Source organism: Macaca mulatta, chromosome 7 (assembly GCF_049350105.2).
Source record: "Macaca mulatta isolate MMU2019108-1 chromosome 7, T2T-MMU8v2.0, whole genome shotgun sequence".
NCBI classification, from domain to species: domain Eukaryota; kingdom Metazoa; phylum Chordata; class Mammalia; order Primates; family Cercopithecidae; genus Macaca; species Macaca mulatta.
This window is the reverse complement of record NC_133412.1, coordinates 148,103,327-148,123,019: the sequence shown is the minus strand read 5'-3', so window position 1 is coordinate 148,123,019 and position 19,693 is coordinate 148,103,327. Positions and strand designations below refer to the sequence as shown.

Here is a 19,693-nt window from a genome sequence, read left to right as displayed (position 1 = left end):
TTAAGAGTCCTTTATATATTCTAGATACTAGACCCTTATCAGATATATGATTTCCAAGTATTTTCTCCCATTCTATAGGATGTATTTTAAAAGTTTACTTTTGGGCCAGGCGTCGTGGCTCACGTTTGTAATCTCAACATTTTGAGAGGCTAAGGTGGGTGGATCACCTGAGCTCGGGAGTTTGAGACCAGCCTGGGCGATATGGTGAAACCCCATCTCTACTAAAAAAAAAAAAAAGAAAGAAAGAAAATTAGGCATACTGCAAACATAGGGTGGTAGATAAAGGAAGAAGTGAGGCCTAGAGTGTATTTTGATTTGTTTTCTTATTTTGTTTTTAAGAGGGGAGAAACAGCATTATGTTTGTATCAGATAATGATCTGGTGGGAGAGAGGGGAGAATCGCTGGAGTGGTGTCGCCAAGGTGATGGCACGGGACTGATGCCCACCTGGAAGGGTGGCCTTCGATGGGGCACAGACAGTCACCTGTGGAAAAAGGTTGGAAGCAGAGTGTGGGCACAGCCCCGCCCGCGAGCCAAGAGCAAGCCTGTGGGAGTCTGTGCGCCACTATTGTCAAGAGAAGGATGAAGCAACAGCGCTGGCTGAGAGTGAGGATGGGGGCACGGGTGGGAGTCAGAGGGGGAAAGTATGAAAGGGTGTCTGGGGTAGAGCAAGTGCATCCGGGGGACAGGGTGAAACCAGTCAGCACCAAACCTGCAGGTGAGATCTGTGTCACAGGATCTTGCCCCATCACCCAGCCTGGAGTGCAGTGGCATGATCTCGGCTCACTGCAGCCTCAACCTCCTGAACTCAATCCATCCTCCCACCTCAGCCTCCTGAGTAACTGGGAACACAGGCAGACGCCACCATGCCCGGCTAAATTTTGTAATTTGTATAGCGATTGGGTCTACCTATGTTGCCCAGGCTGGTCTTGAACTCCTGGGTTCAAATGATCCTCCCACCTCAGCCTTCCATAGTGCAGAGATTACAGGCATGAGCCACCGCACCCGGCCTATGTCTTGAATTTTAAGCTCGGTTCCGACATCAAAAGCCTTCTATTGCTGGGTTCTTTACTCTCGGTAGCCCTCACTAGACTGTAAGCCCCATGCAGATGTGAACAGCGCTGGCTAGTTCACGGCTGTATCTCAACACCCAGCTCCTCATGCATGGTAGACTCTCAATACATAGCATTGAATCGTTGAATAAAGGAATGAAGTAACGAATGAGAAAAGTACTAGAAGTGGCACGGTCTAGATTTCTGAAGCAGCCCCTTCCGCATCCCTGGATGATTCTAGACCTGCTCTCCCCACCCACCCTACATCCCATCCCACCCTCCCCTCTCTAAGCCGCCCACCCCCCGCCCCCTCCCCGCCCCCGACAGCGCCGCAGTGCAGACCCTGTGGCTTTAAGGCCGGCAGGAGCCGAACCGGGCGGTGATTGGTGGTTTATTCTAAGGATCAAGGATGAGCTAATCCGCAGCCAATGGCCGCGCTGCACCGGCTGGCCCCGCACGCTAGATGCCGGAAAGCCTCGGCGGCGGCGCGCTCTGGCGTGAAGGGCCGGTGGCGTCAGCGGGAGGCCTGGCCCGCGGACCGGGCTCCCAGCTCGGGCAGGTACGGTGTTTTGTCCGGCGCCTCCTCCACCCTCCCAGGCGAGGGGCCCCCTCGGCCTTCCCTCCACCCTGGGACCGTGCACCTTGCGGCTGAGGCCCCGCGGGTTGCACGCGCCGCTTTGTGTCCAGGCGGGGCCAGCGGCTCTGCCCGGCAGGACCCGGCCCGGCGGGGTGGCCCCTGAAGCCAGTCCCACCCGGGCACCCCCGAGAGCAAGGCCTCAGAGCCTCAAGTTCCCCCTGGGCTTGGCCGAGCAGGGATGGTGCGGCCTCCCTCCGCCTCCTGGCCCGGGTTCAGCTCCCCGCCGGCTGAGGCTGTGGGTCTCCCTCCCCGCCCCACCGCCCATCCTTCTCTCTCTCTCTCCGAATGACCTCGGGTTGTAAGTTCCGGGCCCTGCCCATTCCCAGTGAGACCTGGGAGAGCAAAGGCGGGACAGCTCCGCGGGCCTCTCTCTGAGCCCATTCCTTTCCCGCAGCCACGGCTCTCATCCCTTTGGCCGCCTGGGTCACACACTGCTCAGGGAGAAGCTGCTGTCAGGTCCTTGGAGGCCACATGGCCTTCTCAAAAGTACAGCCGGGAGGACAGAGACCCTCCCTGGGGCTGGGTCACCCTGCCCTCTTCTATCCCCATCCAACGTGGCACCGAGTCTGCCATTCAGTCATTCCGTCTGCCAACAAGTCTTACAGGCCAGCTCTGTGCTTAGCTCTCTGCTGGCTCCAGGAGGGGTCCTCACTCGCTGACCACACCGACCTCAGGACCAAGGGAACAAACACAGCAGGGGCAATCCGTCCCGTCCACGGAGAAGTCTAAACCCCAAAGGGTAAATCAGATTCCCACAGGAGGAGCAGGGAGGGGAGAACAGGCAGGGTGGAAGGAACAGCATGAGGAACAGCATTTGAGATCAGCGTGTGTGGCCTCCATGTGCTGAATGCGTACTAGATATCAAGCGTGCTCCATGGAGGCCCTGTGAAGGTGGCTGTGGATCACAGATATCCTCAGTTCTCTCCAGAGCTCAACACAGTACCAGATACTCCAGAAATGTTTGCTGAACTGAATTTGATTGGAAAGGAAAACAGAATGCCAGTCCGGCATAGTGGCTCACGCCTGTAATCCCAGCACTGTGGGAGGCGGAGGCAGGCAGATCACCTGAGGTCAGGAGTTCAAGAGCAGCCTGGCCAACATGGTGAAACCCTGTCTCTACTAAAAATACAAAAAATAGCCAGGTGTGGTAGGCGAGTGCCTGTAATCCCAGCTACTTAGGATGCTGAGGCAGGAGAATTGCTTGAACCCGGGAAGTGGAGGTTGCAGTGAGCCAAGATCACACCACTGCAATCCAGCCTGGGTGACAGAGCAAGACTCCGTCTCAAAAAAAAAAAAAGGAAGAAAACAGAGTCCCAAGCTGGTGATGATTCTATCATTACCACCACTTATGAAGGACCTGGATCCATGAAAAGACCTTACCCACTTTAGCTCTGACTCCCTTCAGTCTTTGGAGGTGAATATTAGTCTCCCTGATATTCAGTGGAGGAAACTGGGGAGTGGATAGGGGTGTTGCACCCAGCTAGGTCCTCCCTAATACATTTGCCCATTCCAGGTCCCAGCTGCAGGGCAGCCATGAGCCTAGTGGCCTGCGAGTGCCTGCCCAGCCCCGGCCTGGAGCCTGAGCCTTGCTCACGAGCACGGTCCCAGGCTCGCGTGTACCTGGAGCAGATTCGCAACAGGGTGGCTCTGGGGGCCTCTGACGTGACAAAGCGTGACTATCTGGTGGATGCGGCCACGCAGATCCGGCTGGCCCTGGAGCGCGACGTTGGTGAAGACTATGAGGCGGCCTTCAACCACTATCAGAATGGCGTGGACGTGCTGCTCCGTGGCATACATGGTGAGGACCGGGACTGGGCAGGGCTGGGGTGAGTGGGGAAGGGCCAGTGCAGGACTCCTCCTGTCATCCATCTGTCCTGTCCTCTGTCCATTTGTACTGGGTGAACAGGGCACTATGCTGGCCTGCAGGGCCTCCATGAAGGACAATGATAGCTGGCACTTATTAAGCTGTTCCTACGTGCCAGGCACCATTCTAAGGGGCTTCATGTAGATTCATTCATCTGAGCGTCACAGTAATAGAAATTACTGTATATACTGTAAATTCTCGTGTTCCAGATGAGGAAGCTGAGGCCTGGGGCAGTTCAATAGCTCGCTCGAGGTTCCACAGCTATCAAGTGGCAGAGCTGGGGTTTGACTTCACAGGCTGTGTACTTGGCCTTCCACACCTGACTGCCTGTCCCTGGAGCTGGGCTGGGCTCCTGCCCTCTGGGAGTTTGCATTCTAGTGGGGGGAGACTGATGAGTTGATTTGGACCATTATAGTCTCAGGTAGGAAGAGGATTAGGGGGGAAGTGAAGAGAGGAAAGAGGGAAACTGAGGTCAGACTGGGCTGGCCTAGAGCATTTTCTAGATGTTAGATCTCTAATCTGAGCACTGGAGAATGGTAGGTGCATTATCCAGCTGAAGGACTGGCTAGAGTCCCAGAGAGAGAACAGTCAAGGCCTAGAGGTGAGAGAGGAGGTCCCTCCAGGGCAGCATGAGGAACTTCCATGCCAGGGGAGAGGCTGGTGGCCAGGCTTGGGGTGGCCACTGGGCCCTTCCTGCCCTCCGGCTGAAGAGACCCCTCAAGCCTGGGCTTCCAGTCTGTCCAGTCAATTCCTTTATCCTGGTCCCCACCCTAGCCTTCTTCACACTGGGCATCAGAGATGGAAGAAGCAATGTTCTCTGGAATCTTCTGTCCCCTCCTCTGAAAAAAATGGATGGGGAAATCCCCACCCTGTCCCTTTCCAGGGTGTGACAGCTGCCAGCAAGGCGGTGGGTGCTAACGGTGAAGTGTTGTCTGCTGAGGAGTGACCCTGGTTCCTAACCTCCTCCTGCCATTTCCCTTCCTCCTCCTTCCTGGCTGGTCCCCCGCCCCAGAGGAGGGGCTCACGAAGCAATCTGGGGGCAGAATCTGCCGAACCAGGCTTAGAAACAGGAGCTCCCTACTCGGGAGAGCAGAGGGCAGGCAATGGGAGCTGGAACTCCAGTTCTCCGAGGCTGTGGCTGGGGACCCTGGTGACCCTCGTCCCCCACAGTTGACCCCAACAAGGAGCGACGTGAGGCTGTGAAGCTGAAAATTACCAAGTACCTGCGGCGGGCAGAGGAGATCTTCAACTGCCACCTGCAGCGGCCGCTGGGCAGTGGAGCCAGCCCCAGCACGGTGAGGAGACCCCCCGCCCAAAGGCCTGAGCAGGAGAAAGGCTCTGAGGGGAGACTGCGGAGGCCCCGACACCCACAGGCCGGCCCTGGGCTGCAGGGCAGAGGCCGGCAGTGGAGATCGTTAGTTGGGCTGGAGTGTGCCAGGGAGGCCCATCATCTTCTCCTCCTGGCTTCCTCTCTCTCCCATGCCTCATGGCTCATTCATTTTCAAACAACTCACTGAGTCATCTCCAGTCCAGTCTGCCTCCCTCACAGAGCACTTGCGATGCGTGCACATATACATCTGCCAGCCTTGCACACAGTTCAGTTTACACGCTTACGTGTGTCCACACTCAGAGTCTCCTCATTCTGTCTCTGTTGTGAACTGGCGTGCAATTTGGAACAGACCCTGATACCCACATGTGCACACACACTCTCCCCATATGGCTTTCTCTAAACCAGTAAGTGCTTAGTGAGGGTGGAAAATGCATGCGTGCTTCTTACCCCATGGATGCTTGCACTCCCACAACCCTCCTTGGCTCACTGCATCTCGTACGGCTGCCTTTCCCCAGAGTACGTGCTTGGTCTACAAAGCATGTTCTGTGAGACTCACAGGTTCCCAGGTTATTTCCCTACCCCCACCTTGGGAGCTTCTGCATTTTTTGAGATGGAGTCTCGCTTTGTCACCCAGGCTGGAGTACCGTGGCATGATCTTGGCTCACTGCAACCCGCCACCTCCCGGGTTCAAGCGATTCTCCTGCCTCAGCCTCCCAAGTAGCTGAGATTACAGGCAGGCGCCACCACGCCCGGCTAACTTTTGTATTTTAGTAGAGATGGGGTTTCACCATGTTGGCCAGGCTGGTCTCAAACTCCTGACCTCAAGTGATCTGCCCGCCTCGGCCTCCCAAAGTGTTAGGATTACAGTTGTGAGCCACTGCGCCTGGCCTAGATGGGGCTTTTGAGAGGGGACTTCTGAAGCCCAGAGAACATGGGCCTTGGGTGGGCTGAGCAGGGAAGTTGGCTTGACCACCCTGGACCAGTATGGGTACCTGTCAGTCGAGGCCAGCTTTTCCATCCAGCCTGCCCCTGTGGGGTGGGGCCTGCCTGTACCCCTGCCCTCCCTACTGCTCTCCTTGCATCCAGAAGCTCCTGCCTGATGCCTGGTGAGAAGGCCATGGCCAAGGAGGGCTTGGCTCTGAGGCTGCTTGTGGCCTGTCTCCCTCCTCTGCAGGGTTTCAGCAGCCTGAGGCTCCGGCCCATCCGCACGCTGAGCTCTGCTGTGGAGCAGCTGAGGGGCTGCAGGGTGGTCGGGGTCATCGAGAAGGTGAGTGAGTGGACACTTGCCCTGCAGGAGGGAAACAGGGTATGCAATTTGGGGTGGTACTGGGGAGAGAGATGTGATGTGCTGAAAGCAGGTTGTAGCAGTGGCCCCCACTCCTCCAGAGGAGGTGGGCAGGGTCAGAGGGGAGTGCAGTTGTGTCCAGCAGTTCCCACCTCTCCCCCATCCCCAACACGCATGACTCTGGTCCTAGGTCCTGGAGAGGAAAATACAGGGAACGAGAAGAGGCCAATTGGCCAGGCACAGTGGCTCACACCTTGAATCCCAGCACTTTGGGAGGCCAAGGCAAGAGGATTGCTTGAGCCCAGGAGTTAGAGGCCAGCCAGGGCAACGTAACAAGACCCCATCTCAAATAAAATAAAATATAAAATTAAAATAAAATAAAATATAAAAAGAAGAGGCAGACAGGCTCTTTCCACAGCCCTGCAGCTCAGACCCAGAAAACCTGCTCCTTGGGAGAGTTGGGACAGAAACTGCAGGAGGAGTGAGGAGCTGTGCCCAGGGCGCTCTGCCAGCCCTCGAGGCCGTGCTCACGCCCACTTCCCGCTTCCCACAGCACCCCCACCACACTCACCCTGAACCCCAGGGCTGCAGCCAAGGCATTCCACCGAGCACAGCTGGGGACTTCCTGCGGCTGGGACGTGCTCAACTCCAGAAACCTGTCCAGAGAGGGTCCGCGCTGGCCCTTCCTTGCCCAGGCCCTTGGCAAGTCTACCCTTTTTTACTCTCCTGACCTAACTATAACTTTACCCTGTCTCAATCCCATCTCGCGTGCTTTGCCTTAGTCAGGGCAGACAAGAAGATAGGAGGCGACGTCTCAACCCTTACTCAGGACACTCGTTGTTAGAGTGAGGAAATCAGAAGGATAGAGAATGAGGTCAAATGAGAGTCCAGCCAGTATGAGGTTCCCCTCTTCCCCGAACCCTGGAATAGTCACCCAAGAAGTTCTTTACCAAGCTGGCTAAATGGAGAGCTTCCTAAAAATACAGATGCCCAAGAATCTGTTATTTAACATACTCGCTGGGTGATTTTGGTGGATCTAGGGGCCCGCAGAGAAAAGGAGACAGTCCTGTGCTTCCCACAGGCAAGAGGATGACATGCTGCCTGCGGGAAGGCCCCGTGCTGGGCACCACCCCAGGTGGCCACAGGCAAGCCCCCTGCTCTCTGAGCTGTGGTTTCATCCTCTGGAAAGTGAGATGAGAATTCTCTGTCTATGGGGTGATCTGGGAGGTAAAACAATTTTGGGGAAAGACCTGGCACATGCTATGACACTGATTACATGTTTGATGGCTCTAAATACAAGTGACAGGAGTGAGCTGGGAGGCACGCACGCCCCTGTTCCCGGGCCTTACTCTGGCTGCTTCTCCTGGGTCCCTGGGGCAGGCCCCAGACTGTCAGCGCAGGCCCTGCCAGCTTCCATCTGCCATGGTCCCCTCCCCAGTGCTCGAGTGTCAGTGGCCACGACCCAACCTTGGCTGAGCACAGCTGCTCCCAGGGACTGGCTGGGAGGTGACTGACACCGTGCCTCCCAGTAAGATCCTGCTGAACCATACGTGTTATGGCAAGAGGGGTTCTGAGCTGAGTATGACAGGAAAACAGTGAGTTAAAGTTATGTTGCTTTGTTTTTTTAATGATAGGAGTTCTTAGAGTTTGTAGATGCAGATGTACACTATGACACAGAATTCCCCAAACTTGTTTAGCCTCAGGAAAGTGGTTTAGGAATCTGGTGTATCGAGGCCCCTGCAGAAGGAAAGCACAAATTAAGGCCAAGCCCAACCATTCTTTTTTTTTTTTTTTTTTTGACACAGAGTCTCGCTCTGTAGCTCAGGCTGGAGTACAGTGGCGTGATCTCAGCTCACTGCAGCCTCGACCTACCAGGCTCAAGCAATCCTCCCAGCTCAGCCTCCTGAGTAGCTGGGACCACAGTCTCAAGCCCTGCTAATTTCTTCTATTTTTTGTAGAGCGATCTCGCTGTGTTGCCCAGACTGGTCTCAAACTCCTTGCCTCAGGTGATCCTCCACCTCCGTTTAGGCCTCCCAAAGCGCTCGGGATTACAGGCATGAGGCACTGGCCCGCCCCATTCTATTTCAGGGCTGCCCTTCTGTTTTTTGTTTTTTATCCTGTCTGGGATACTCAACTTAAGGACTTCACCTCCCTCCTGAGATTCTACTTCCTTTCCCTGTGTCATGCCCAAGCCATCACTTTCCCCAAATTAGGAAAGGTGTTACTACCCCTGGGCCTGGCTCCCTGCAGCCAGACTTGGATATACTGTCACCCTTGTTCCATTCCACAGCTCTGCCCAGACAGATCTGGGGAGGTGGGCAGTGCCAGCCTGCAGCAGCCCTCAGGCCCAGGGAGGAAGCAAAGGGCTTGCTCGGGATGATGCTTGAGTGATCCCTAACGTGTCTGGCTGTTGGGATAACTATAGGGGCTGAAGAGATGGTGGCAGGGAGCAGTGAGGTGGGTGGATCGGGACTTGGGAAACAGCCAGAATACCCGAGGGCCTGGCCTCAGAGCCTGGGGGCCAGGGAGACGTCACCGGTGTTTGCTGAGCCTCGTGCAGGAGCCAGGCTCTGAGATGGGGTGGAGGAAGAAAAAGAAGGTCATCCAAGTCACTTGTTTTATTTGGCTTAAACACAGGGTGTTGTTTGTTTGTTTGTTTTTTAGTTGTTACCAACATTTAAAAATGTGCAGATTCTTATAAAAGTCCAGATTTCCTGCTTCTCTTGAAAAAATCAGATCTGGAAACGCTGGGCTCCCATTCCCCTGTGGCAGCAGGGAATGAAGGAGGATATGCCTGCTTTAGACAGGGCACCAGCCCTCCCGTCTGCGCCTCCACCCTGCCCCTTTGCTCACATGCCTGGCCCCTGTGGGCCTTTGAGTTTAAGAACTTGTTTGAAATCTTTAGGCTTGTTTGTTCCATGGGAGATTCCTCCTGGGATTTTGATACTTTGTGCGTCTTTAAAGAAGAGGTTTACCATGTTTCACCAAACTTTAATGGTCAAGAATTCAGTGGGTCTCTTTATTTACAACAATCGCTCTTTTTGCCTTCCATCTTCCCAAATGGAAAGCTCACCCAACAGTTGTACGGAACCTTCTCATTTACAGAGCTGTGGCAGTAAATCCTCACAGTCACCATGGGGGAGCAAAGGCTTATATGGTGCTGTTCAACATGGTAGTCACTAGCCACATAAGCCTCTCTGCATTCATATTCATTCCCAATGAAGTCATCTGTGTCTCAGTTCATCAGTCACATTTCAAGTGTTCAATGGCCCCATGTGGCTACTGGCTTCCATATTGGACAGTGCAGACGTATAATCCTGCCATCGTGATAAGAAGTTCAATTGGACAGTGCTGCATTTTAATAATTGTTCTACAGAGAATTAAACTGAGGTTCAAAGAATTCAACGGGGCTGGGCTCGGTGGCACACACCTGTAATCCCAACACTTTGGGGAGCTGAGGTGGGTGGATCACCGGAGGTCAGGAGTTCGAGACCAGCCTGACCAACATGGTGAAACCCCGTCTCTACTGAAAATACAAAATTAGCCAGGTGTGGTGGCGCATGCCTGTAATCCCAGCTACTCGGGAGGCTGAGGCAGGAGAATCGCTTGAACCTGGGAGACGTAGATTGCAATGAGCTGAGATCACACCACTGCACTCTAGCCTGGGCAACGACAGTAAAACTCCGTCTCAAAAATAAATAAACAAAGAAGTAGACTGGGCGCGGTGGCTCACGCCTATAATCCCAGTACTTTGGGAGGCCGAGGCAGGTAGATCACCCGAGGTCAGGAGTTCAAGACCAGCCTGGCCAACATGGCGAAACCCCATCTCTACTAAAAATACAAAATTTAGCTGGGCATGGTGGCGCATGCCTGTAAGCCCAGCTACTAGGGGGCCGAGGCAGGAGGATTGCTTGAACCTGGGAGGTGGAGGTTACAGTGACCTGAGATCACGCCACTGTACTCCAACCTGGGCAACAGAGTGAGACTCCATCTCAAAATAAATAAATAAATAAAAATAAATAAATAAAGAAGTCAAGGGACTAGACAGTCCTCCATCTCCCAAACCACTGAGTAAAAGGGGTTTCTTGTTTGGTTGAATGAATGGGAAAATGCCCCCGACTTTGCTGCCCTTTTGAAATATAATGAAAGAAAAAGGAGAAGAAAAAAAAAATCCCCTGAATCCTACCTAACTCCAAGATAATCACTGTTAATGTTTTAGTCTAATTCTTTCTGGATACTGAGGGTGGTTTTAGTATGTTTTTAGCAGAAATCTTTCAGTGTATGGATCAAGGTTTATTTCTGGCTTCCTCAGCCTTCCCTCCTTCACTGGTTTTTTTGGACTCTGTCAATCAGAGGCCCTTGCCCGGGACAAGGTGGCGGGGAATCCCACTTGGCAAGGGACGGTGGGGAATTATCCGGGGTGTCAGGATTTGTGGGAAGCTCTGTTCTCCTAAATGACTCCAGAGTTTTCTTCCTTGCTTTTTCAAATATTGCACAAGTTTGGTCAGGGAGCCAAGCCCAGGCTGGACTCAGTCTCTGGCTGTTGGGGGAGAGACCTCTGGTGGTCGGAGAGGCCTCCTTGCTCCTGCTGCGAAAAGGATCCTGGGCGCTCGTGTAGCCCACTGCCTTCCTTTCACTGGTGGTGGAGAAACAGGCTCAGGAGGGAAGGCCCGTGCCAAGGTCACCTGGTTGTGCTCTCAGTTCCAGTAAAGTCTGCAGGGTTCTGGGATCAACCTGCCTGGGTTCAAGTCCTGACTTGACCACTTTTTAGCAGTGGGACAGTAGGCCACATAACTTCTCTGAGGCTCAGGCCTGAATTTTGGCAGGATTGTGGGAATAAAGTTAAACAACCTATGTAAAGTGCTTGGCACAGAGTAAGCACTTTATAGCCAGGGTGGGCTTCCCCTCAGATGACACTGGTAATAATCACGACAGGTTGTCAAAGGTGTGCTCTGCGGCAGGTGCAGGCTGCTGCTGTGCCTGAATCGCCTGCTTTAAGAGAATCCTCTTCATGACCCCCTGAAGGAAGTGCTGCTATGACCCCATTTTGTACTTAAAAGGAGCAAGGTTCAGAGAGGCCATGTGACTTGGCACATGTGATCCCTGACATTCTCACAGCCTTTCCATTCACCAAGGGCTTTCTTGGTTTTTGGTTTTTTGTTTTGTTTTGTTTTGTTTTGTTTTGTTTTTCAGATGGAGTCTCTCTCCGTTGCCCCGACTAGAGTGCAGTGGCATGATCTAGGCTCATTGCAACTCCGCCTCCCGAGTTCAAGTGATTCTCCTACTTCAGCTTCCCAGGTAGCTGGGATTACAGGCGGGCACCACCATGCCCAGCTAATTTTTGTATTTTTAATAGAGATGGGGTTTCACCATGTTGGCCAGACTGGTTTTGAACTCCTGACCTCAGGTGATCCACCCGCCTTGGCCTCCCAAATTGCGGGGATTACAGGCCTGAGCCACCACACCCGGCCCTCACCAAGGGCTTTCTGTATGGCTTCAACAATCCAGAGATGTAGGGAAGGTGGGCATTTGGAATTCCTGGTTGGTAGATGAGAAAATCAATTCAGTTTGCCCAAGATCGAAGCCCAGTGCCCCTTCCCCTACCCTGATCCCAAGCTGTGGCCTTCCTCACTGCCCAGTAGCCTGGCCTCAGGGCCCAGTTCCCACCCCCCACCATGGCTGGCCACGGCCTCCCTGGGGAATGTCCACAGGGCAGGCCAGCAGCCAAGGAGTCACAACCCCAGGGTGTGGGCCTTGCCTCCACATGCCCTCACCTGGGCTGAATCCTGTTCCCGCCCTCGACGTACCTGTGTGCCCGCTCCACCTGCTGGGGCCCGCCCCTGCCCACCACGCAGATGAGAAAAGGGCCCTACTCCAAACACGACCCTGACCTTGCAATTGACAGCCTCTGCCTCTAGTGGAAACCAACACAAGAAGAGGCTGCTCTCCAAGGAAAGCCTCCGAGAGGACTTTACTTATTTGTTTGTAATTTTTATTTGCAGTCAGGAGTACATATGCAGGTTTTTCACATAGATAAACTTGCGTCGTGGGGGTCTGTGTAAATGAAGGGGGTGGAGTGGAGTGGGGAAGAGGCCTGAACGCAGCATGCCAAGCCCACACAACGTGGCTGCGCTGGGGAGACCTGGAGTCAGCTCAGAGCTGTGGCTTCCTCAATTGTAAAGCAAGAGATCAGAGGCCGGGCGCAGTGGCTCATGTCTGTAATCCCAACACTTTGGGAGGCCGAGGCCAGCGGATCACAAGGTGAGGAGATCGAGACCATCCTGGCTAACACAGTGAAACCCCGTCTCTACTAAAAAATACGAAAAATTAGCTGGGCATGGTGGCAGGCACCTGTAGTCCCAGCTGCTTGGGAGGCTGAGGCAGGAGAATGGCATGAACCCAGGAGGCGGAGCTTGCAGTGAGACGAGATCGCGCCACTGCACTCCAGCCTAGGCGACAGAGCGAGACTCTGTCTCAAAAAAAAAAAAAAAAGAGATCGGGGAAGTGACTGGCTCTGAGGTCCCTTCCAGCCGTGACACCTCAGACCCTGCAGGATGGTGGGGCTCTGGCCAAGGCCTTGGGTGAGGGGTTGATCTCTGGGGGTCCAGGTGGAACAGGGCTTCTCAGTTGATCTCTGGGGGTCCAGGTGGAACAGGGCTTCTCAGCCCTCCCCTTAGGCGATGTGAGGCTTGGCCCAGCATGGGCAGGGCGTTCTTCTCGCACCCCACACACAGTGAGCCGAGGCTCGGGCTGCTCGCAGTGTGTGTGTCCAGCACCAACTACATCCCTGCACTGTGCAGGGCTCCGGGAATACAGAGCTCACAGTCCAGTAGGGAGACAGATTAGACAGTGTGAAGAGGCTCTCCTGAGGGTGAACTAAGAGAGCACTGGAGACAGATTAGGGACCCCAGCCCCCGTAATCTTGGGAAGGCTTCCTGGAGGAGGCAGCATCTGAGACCACAGGTCTAGCAGGGGTGGATGAGCAGGATAGGATTGATGTCCGCTTCAGGAGTGCCACCAAAGCCCGCTCTCCCTGCCCTGCCACTGGAGTGAGCCAGCCTCAGTGGAGGAACCTGGGAGGGAGTCAGGCTGGGGTCACGGAGCCCCAGGAGCTAGCACATGCCTTAACCAGTGCCTCTTGGACTTTGGCAGGTGCAGCTGGTCCAGGACCCGGCAACAGGAGGGACCTTCGTGGTGAAGGCAGGTGCCACCCTGCCCCTGCCACTCTGCATTCCCCTTGGATCTTTCTCAGGGCTCTTGGAAACTCCTACCCAGAACCTGCATTAGAAGCCTACACTCCCTTCCCCAAAAGCTGCTTGTTCTACCCGAACATGCCCCGCTTTCCAGATGGACACACATGCACATACACACACACAAATACACAAACACACAAATACACACATGCACACACACTGTCCCCTCTTTGGCTAGAGGGTGGAGGACCCGGATTCTACAGGGGCAATGGGGGTAAGGACAGGTCAGGAACTGAGGGAGGCATTTGCTCCACCCTCATTTGGGTGCCCCTGAAGCCGGGGCTAGGAGGTCCCCTAACAGCAGCAGTCTCTGGCCTGTCCCCGGCTGATCTGCCTGCCCTGCCCCTCCCAGAGCCTACCCAGGTGCCACATGGTGAGCCGGGAGCGGCTGACCATCATCCCACACGGAGTCCCCTACATGACAAAGCTGCTCAGGTACTTCATGAGCGAGGACTCCATCTTCCTGCACCTGGAGCATGTGCAAGGTGAGCAGGCCTGGGGGCCCCTGTCAGCTCCCCAGGACTTTGGGATATGTTGTCAACTCTTAAAATGCTGAGCCCTGGCAGGGCGTGGTGGCTCATGCCTATAATCCCAGCACTTTGGGAGGCCGAGGCAGGCGGATCAGCTGAGGTCAGGAGTTCCAAACCAGCCTGGCCAACATGGTGAAACCCTGTCTTTACTAAAAATACAAAAACTAGCCAGGGGTGCTTGTGCGTGCCTGTAATCCCAGCTACTTGGGAGACGGAGGCAGGAGAATGACTTGAACCTAAGAGGTGGAGGTTGCAGTGAGCCAAGATCATGCCACTGCACTCTAGCCTGGGCAACAAAGCAAGACTCTGCCTCAAAAAAAAAAAAAAAAAAGCTGAGACCTGGGGAGGGGCGGAACTTGCACCAGATGTACAGCACAGACCAGGGGACCCGGCCTTTCTGGAGGCCAGTCAGGCTGTTGTGGGCCTGTGTGTGGTGCCAAGGGGGCAGGGGACATCCTGGGGAGGATGCCCACATCGTGGGTGGGCATGAGAATTGCAGCTGTCTCCTCTGTCGCTGTTTCCTCCTGCGCTGGCTCTTTTCATTTTTCTGGACCGTGCCGATCCCTTGGGAGTGGCCAGACAGTGTGGTGGTGACTGAAGTTATGATTGTATTGATGACTTTTTAAAGTGAGGTCCACATCTGGGGTCATGACACATAGTCATCATCAGTCTGTGCCTGGCCTTCTTTAAATTTCTTTATATCAGTCTCCCTAAAAACAGTGTTCACGTTAGTGAACCCACCACCCAAACCACAGACACTGGCAGTGCTGGACGTCTGTCGGTGGTGTGCCAGTTTGTGAGGCTGGGCCCGCTTTAGGTGGGTCAAGAGGAGGGCAGAGGGCATTCTAAGCTGAGGGGTGGGAGGGAGCAGAGGTGAGGGGCTGAACTAGGCCTGGACACCCAGAGGCAAAAAAGTCTGTGCCCAAGACAGGGGAGGCAGGAGTGGGAGCAGGCCCTGGCATCCATGCTCTTTTTCTCCCTGTCCCCACGCTCACCGCTCCCTCTGCATGGCCCAGGAGGCACTCTCTGGTCCCACCTGCTCTCTCAGGCGCACCCCCGACATTCTGGGCTCAGCTCTGGCTCTACCCAGGAGAGGATGAAGGCTCAGCTCAACCCCCACCTCAACCTCCTGACCCCAGCGAGGCTCCCCTCAGGCCACACCCCTGACCAGGACAGAATCGCCCTGGAGCCTCCTAGGACTTCTCCGAGCCTTCCCCTAGCCGGGGAGGCCCCATCCACCAGACCCCAGAGGGAGGCTGAAGGTGAACCCACAGCCAGGACCAGCACCTCTGGCTCCTCGGACCTTCCAAAGGCCCCAGGTGGCCACCTGCACCGTCAAGCTAGGCGGGCTGGCCAGAACTCAGACGCTGGGCCCCCTCAGGGACTCACTTGGGTTCCTGAGGGGGCCTGCCTGGTGCTAGGGGGCTGTGGCCGAGGCACGGATCAGAGCTGCCTGTCAGCAGATGGGGCCGGCCGGGGCTGTGGCAGGGCCACCTGGAGTGTGAGAGAGGAGCAGGTGAAGCAGTGGGCGGCGGAGATGCTGGTGGCACTGGAGGCACTGCATGAGCAGGGGGTGCTGTGCCGGGACCTCCACCCCGGGAACCTGCTCCTGGACCAGGCAGGTAGGTGCCCTCCCCACCCCTCAGGGGGGCAGCCCCCAAAGCCTCCTCAGGCAGAGGACGAGAGAGCCCCAAAGTCGAGGGGACCTCCGAGGTTGTCTTCTCCTCCCTGGCCCCAGCCGGCCTTTCAGCGGGCCTAGGCCGGAGTCTGTTGGCTGAGGCTCCTGGGAGTACCCTGTGGGCTCTGTGGGCCTCAGGGTGCTGTGCCCCTGCAGAGGTTCTGCCCAGCAAGACCATTGGCTCCTACCACATGACTGTTGGGGGAAGCCCTGGAACCCCCTCCCCTATGTCAGCTGTCCTCAATCTTTGTCCCCTCCTTTTTCCTCCTACACACTGGAGGTCACATCCGGCTCACATATTTTGGCCAGTGGTCAGAGGTGGAGCCCCAGTGCTGCGGGGAGGCCGTGGACAATCTCTACAGCGCCCCAGGCAAGAAGGGGGAGGCCGGGGTGGGCCCTAGCACCTGGGTGCCTTTGTGGGGGTTGCGCCCAGAGTCTGAGAATGACAGAGGGGGTGGGTGGTGTCTGGGTAGGCTGAGGAGAACGGAAGAGGCCCTCTTGGGTGAGGCTGGGACCCGTGTTCTTGTTCCCACAGAGGTGGGTGGGATTTCTGAGCTGACAGAAGCCTGTGACTGGTGGAGCTTTGGGTCTCTACTGTATGAACTGCTTACAGGAATGGTGAGTGGCTGGGCTGGGTGTAGTGCTCTGGTGGGTGCCACTGAGTGTGGGATGGGCCAGGCTTAGTCCAGTCACTCAGTCTGGGCAGAGACTGCCTGGCTGTCCTGCCAGCACAGCTGCCCCCAAAGCCAGGGACACACTTAGCACTCCCAACACATTAGTTGGCTATAGCTAAGGAGACTGTCAACTTCTGTGAATGAGAGTAGAGTGGGGTGGTCAGCGAAGGTTTCTGCCAGAGAGAGCCTGGGCCCAGGTGGTGTCAGATTTGGAGGAAGCGCAAAATGTGACACAGCCCTTCTTCCCTGGAATTCTGTTCGATCCTCCTGAGCCCACTGTTCACTCCTCCCACCCATGCCCTCGTGGGCTGCCACTCCCAGACCTTCGCTGGAGGATGGGAGAGAGGGGCTCTTTCACCCAGGCAAGCAGCTGCCCTGTCCAGCCTGGGTCAGCCAAGAGCTCAAAAGATCCCCCGCAAACACTCCAGGAACCTGTGTTTGCAGGTTGCAGTCAGGGCAGGCACTCTTGGGAACAGTAGATGGCTCTGCCTTCTATCCTCCTCACTCATGAGCTCAGCACCACAACTGAGACCAGTTTTGTAGGCAACAAGGGAGAGGCCAAAGTGCATTTGAGCAGGAAATAGCCAGAATGGATGCAGCGTGAACTGAAGTCCAGATCTGACCAGTCCATCCGGGCTCCCTCCTGCTTTCGTCCCATGGCACAGGGCCCCTGAGAGTCCTGGTTGCAATTTCCCGCAGAGTGGCTCTCTCCTTCCTGTCTCCTCTCACCTCTCCAGCCCAGAGCTCCTGGCCTTCCTCCTAGGGGTTCCTGGAAGTTCATACTTCCCTCCAGACAGACCCTCTGCTCCCCAAAGCTGTGCCTTTCTGGGGTGTGGAGAGGTCCTATTTTATTTTATTGCCACGCCCCTGCCTTGGCCCCGATGGTAGCATGCCGTGGCCTGCTGCCAAATGAATAGCCAATGTGGATTTTTTAAATAAGGAGAAAAGTTCCATCACTGTTCTCAAGAGTGCCTGCCCTGATTGCAACCCAAGATAGTTGCTTCTAGCAAGCTTGGAGCCAAGACCTAGGTTCAAACCCTGAACTCGGCACAAGTCCCTTTACCTCTCTGGGCCTGTTTCTTGCCTTTCGTGGATAACGTAAAGGCACTGCTTAGCCATCAGGCAGTGTCTGGCCCTAGCAACTATAATTATTGTCATCATCCTCATGGGATGTGACATGGGAAAAAAAAATCCTGGCTGCCACTGTAATGTAGACAGTCCTGGGGTCGCCTCCTCAGAGGCCCTTCCCTGTGTCCTCCCAGGCACTGTCCCAGAGCCACCCTTCAGGAATCCAGGCCCACACCCAGCTCCAGCTGCCTGAGTGGCTCAGTCGTCCGGCGGCCTCTCTGCTGACTGAGGTGAGGTGTAGCCCAGCCAGAGGAAGCAGCTGCCTAGCCTGAGAAAGGTGCTGGGAGGGGCACAGAACTGTGTCTGCACCACATGTGCTTCGTGCTCAGTGTCTGATGTGGATGCAGAGGACAGTAGGGTCAACACATTTCTACATGTTGGTGGCCAACCACCACTGATGTCCCCAGGGTAAAATGTGGGTTCCACGGGCCAGGTTGCCAGGGAGCAGGCCCCCTAGGGGCCATAGTGGTTGGAGTCCCTGGAGGTCACCCCATGCCTTCACAGCTGGAGTGGGGCAGGCCAGCTGACTGGGCCTCTCTCTGCAGCTGCTGCAGTTCGAGCCTACCCGGCGCCTGGGCGTGGGAGAAGGTGGTGTCAGCAAACTCAAGTCCCATCCCTTTTTCAGTACCATCCAGTGGAGCAAACTGGTGGGGTAAGAGGGTAGAGCGGGTGACGGAAGCAGCTGGCCTGGTCTGGATCGCCTCTCCTCCTTGCCTGACACCCAGGGCTGGCCCTCTATCCGCGGGCTTCGGGCGAGGAATGGAGGGCACTGCCTGTCCTACTGGGCTCCCACTGGGACCTCAGAATTATGGCCACCACCCAGGAAGGGTCAGCTCCTGGAAAAGCTGGAGGTGGGGGCAGTCAAGGCCTGCCCTGCTAAGCAGCTTGAACCTTCCACCCATGAGTCAACAGACCCATTGAGCATGTGGACTCACCATGTTAAAGGCTGCCCTCTGTGGCACTGGCGCTGAGCTCTTGACCACCTGCTGCACCCTACTGTGAGGTGCTGTGACTGACTTACTGCCATGTTGTGCCCTACTCAGGACATCTCTGGAGACTCTTCTCAGGACACTGATCCACTGGCTCAGTGGACCCAAACCAGACTGTCCTGGCTAGTCCTCTTAGTCACACAGTGAGTGGGCCTCTTCCACCAGAAGCTGTTACTGCAGCTAGAGAGGCTCAGAAGCAAGGATGCCATCTGTAGTGTGGGGAGGGATGAGGTAGGGGACAGGAAGACCCCCCCATTCCTGACCATGCCCCCTGTCTTGCAATTTCAGACTTGGGAGAGCAAAAGGGAGGGGAAGAAAATAAGAGGAATGGGGGGAGGAAGGAATGCACAGCTCTGCCCCTTAGAGCAAGTCTGAAACCAGAATCAAGAGCCCTCCTCCCCAGTGGGGCCAGCTGTGTGGGGGGAGGGGGGCAGCCTGCCCCAGGGGTGCAAAAGGACAGCAATTCATTCAGCCTCCAGGCCAAAGCAGCTGAGACAAAGTGTGCCCATCAGGATCCCCTCTCAGGCTTTGGCTGTTTACCATGTCACTGCCTACTGTGACTTCATGTCCTTTTGGGATAAGAAACCACAAAATGTATGGAACAACTATCCATGGCTCTTAGCCAGAAACGTCTTGCTTCTGGTCTCTGAAAAACTGGGGTGAGTGGTTGTCCAAAGACAATCGCCCCCAGTTTGGGGGCTCCTCTCAGGGTTCACCCTGTCACCGGGGTGTGGGACCTGGGAAACTTCCACTAGACTGTTGCCCCCAGCTCCTCCCCGCCAGCATCCCAGTCACCACCAGGTGGCGCTTCCTACATGGTCCACATGTCTGGCTCTGAAGGCCCAACTCTGTCAGGCCAGACTCCTGTCACTCATGGTGGGGAGACCTGACTTCCTCGGGCTCTTCAGGAGACTGAGACAGAGAGGACAAGCGAAAGCGCAGCCTGTGTATGACTCTCCGCGGTTCACATCCTGCCTCTCCCTGGGGTTTACCTAGCCCCAATAAAGCCTGCTCTGGTCTCTGGTGTTCTTGCTTCTTCCATGCAATGACCGCGGCTCACTGGGGCAGGTTGGAAGGCTCCCCCATAGACGCTCCAGAGTGAAGTCAAGAGTGAGCTTGGGGGCTGCCAGGAAGTAGGATGCAGGGCTGGTGGTGAGCAGCATGCCACCTGTGCCCTGGGCCTCAGGGGAAGTGGTGAGGTCAAGAGGAGGACCAGGCTCTGTGGGGAAGAGGATGAAGAAGCCTTGGAAGAGGCTCATGGTGCCTAGGGGAATG

General features: G+C 55.6%; 1 protein-coding gene across 19 annotated transcripts; it reads left to right on the top strand.

Moving 5' to 3' along the window:
* The first annotated feature begins 1,528 nt into the window (after positions 1–1,528).
* RPS6KL1 (ribosomal protein S6 kinase like 1) lies at positions 1,529–19,437 on the top strand. 19 transcript variants are annotated; one of them, XM_077941471.1, is made up of 13 exons: positions 1,529–1,609; positions 2,310–2,426; positions 3,201–3,485; positions 4,722–4,846; positions 6,056–6,148; positions 11,360–11,464; positions 13,319–13,366; positions 13,772–13,904; positions 14,966–15,571; positions 15,908–15,997; positions 16,163–16,245; positions 17,564–17,659; positions 17,975–19,437. In XM_077941471.1, the coding sequence occupies exons 3-13, from the start codon at positions 3,221–3,223 to the stop codon at positions 18,083–18,085; spliced, it is 1,755 nt and encodes a 584-aa protein (XP_077797597.1). In that variant the 5' UTR covers positions 1,529–1,609; positions 2,310–2,426; positions 3,201–3,220; the 3' UTR covers positions 18,086–19,437. The 19 variants fall into 19 exon arrangements, with proteins under 19 accessions (XP_077797597.1, XP_077797604.1, XP_077797603.1 ...); XM_077941478.1 differs by lacking the exon at positions 2,310–2,426 and having other exon boundaries at positions 15,413–15,571; XM_077941477.1 differs by lacking the exon at positions 2,310–2,426 and having other exon boundaries at positions 15,371–15,571.
* Positions 19,438–19,693: the final 256 nt, after the last annotated feature.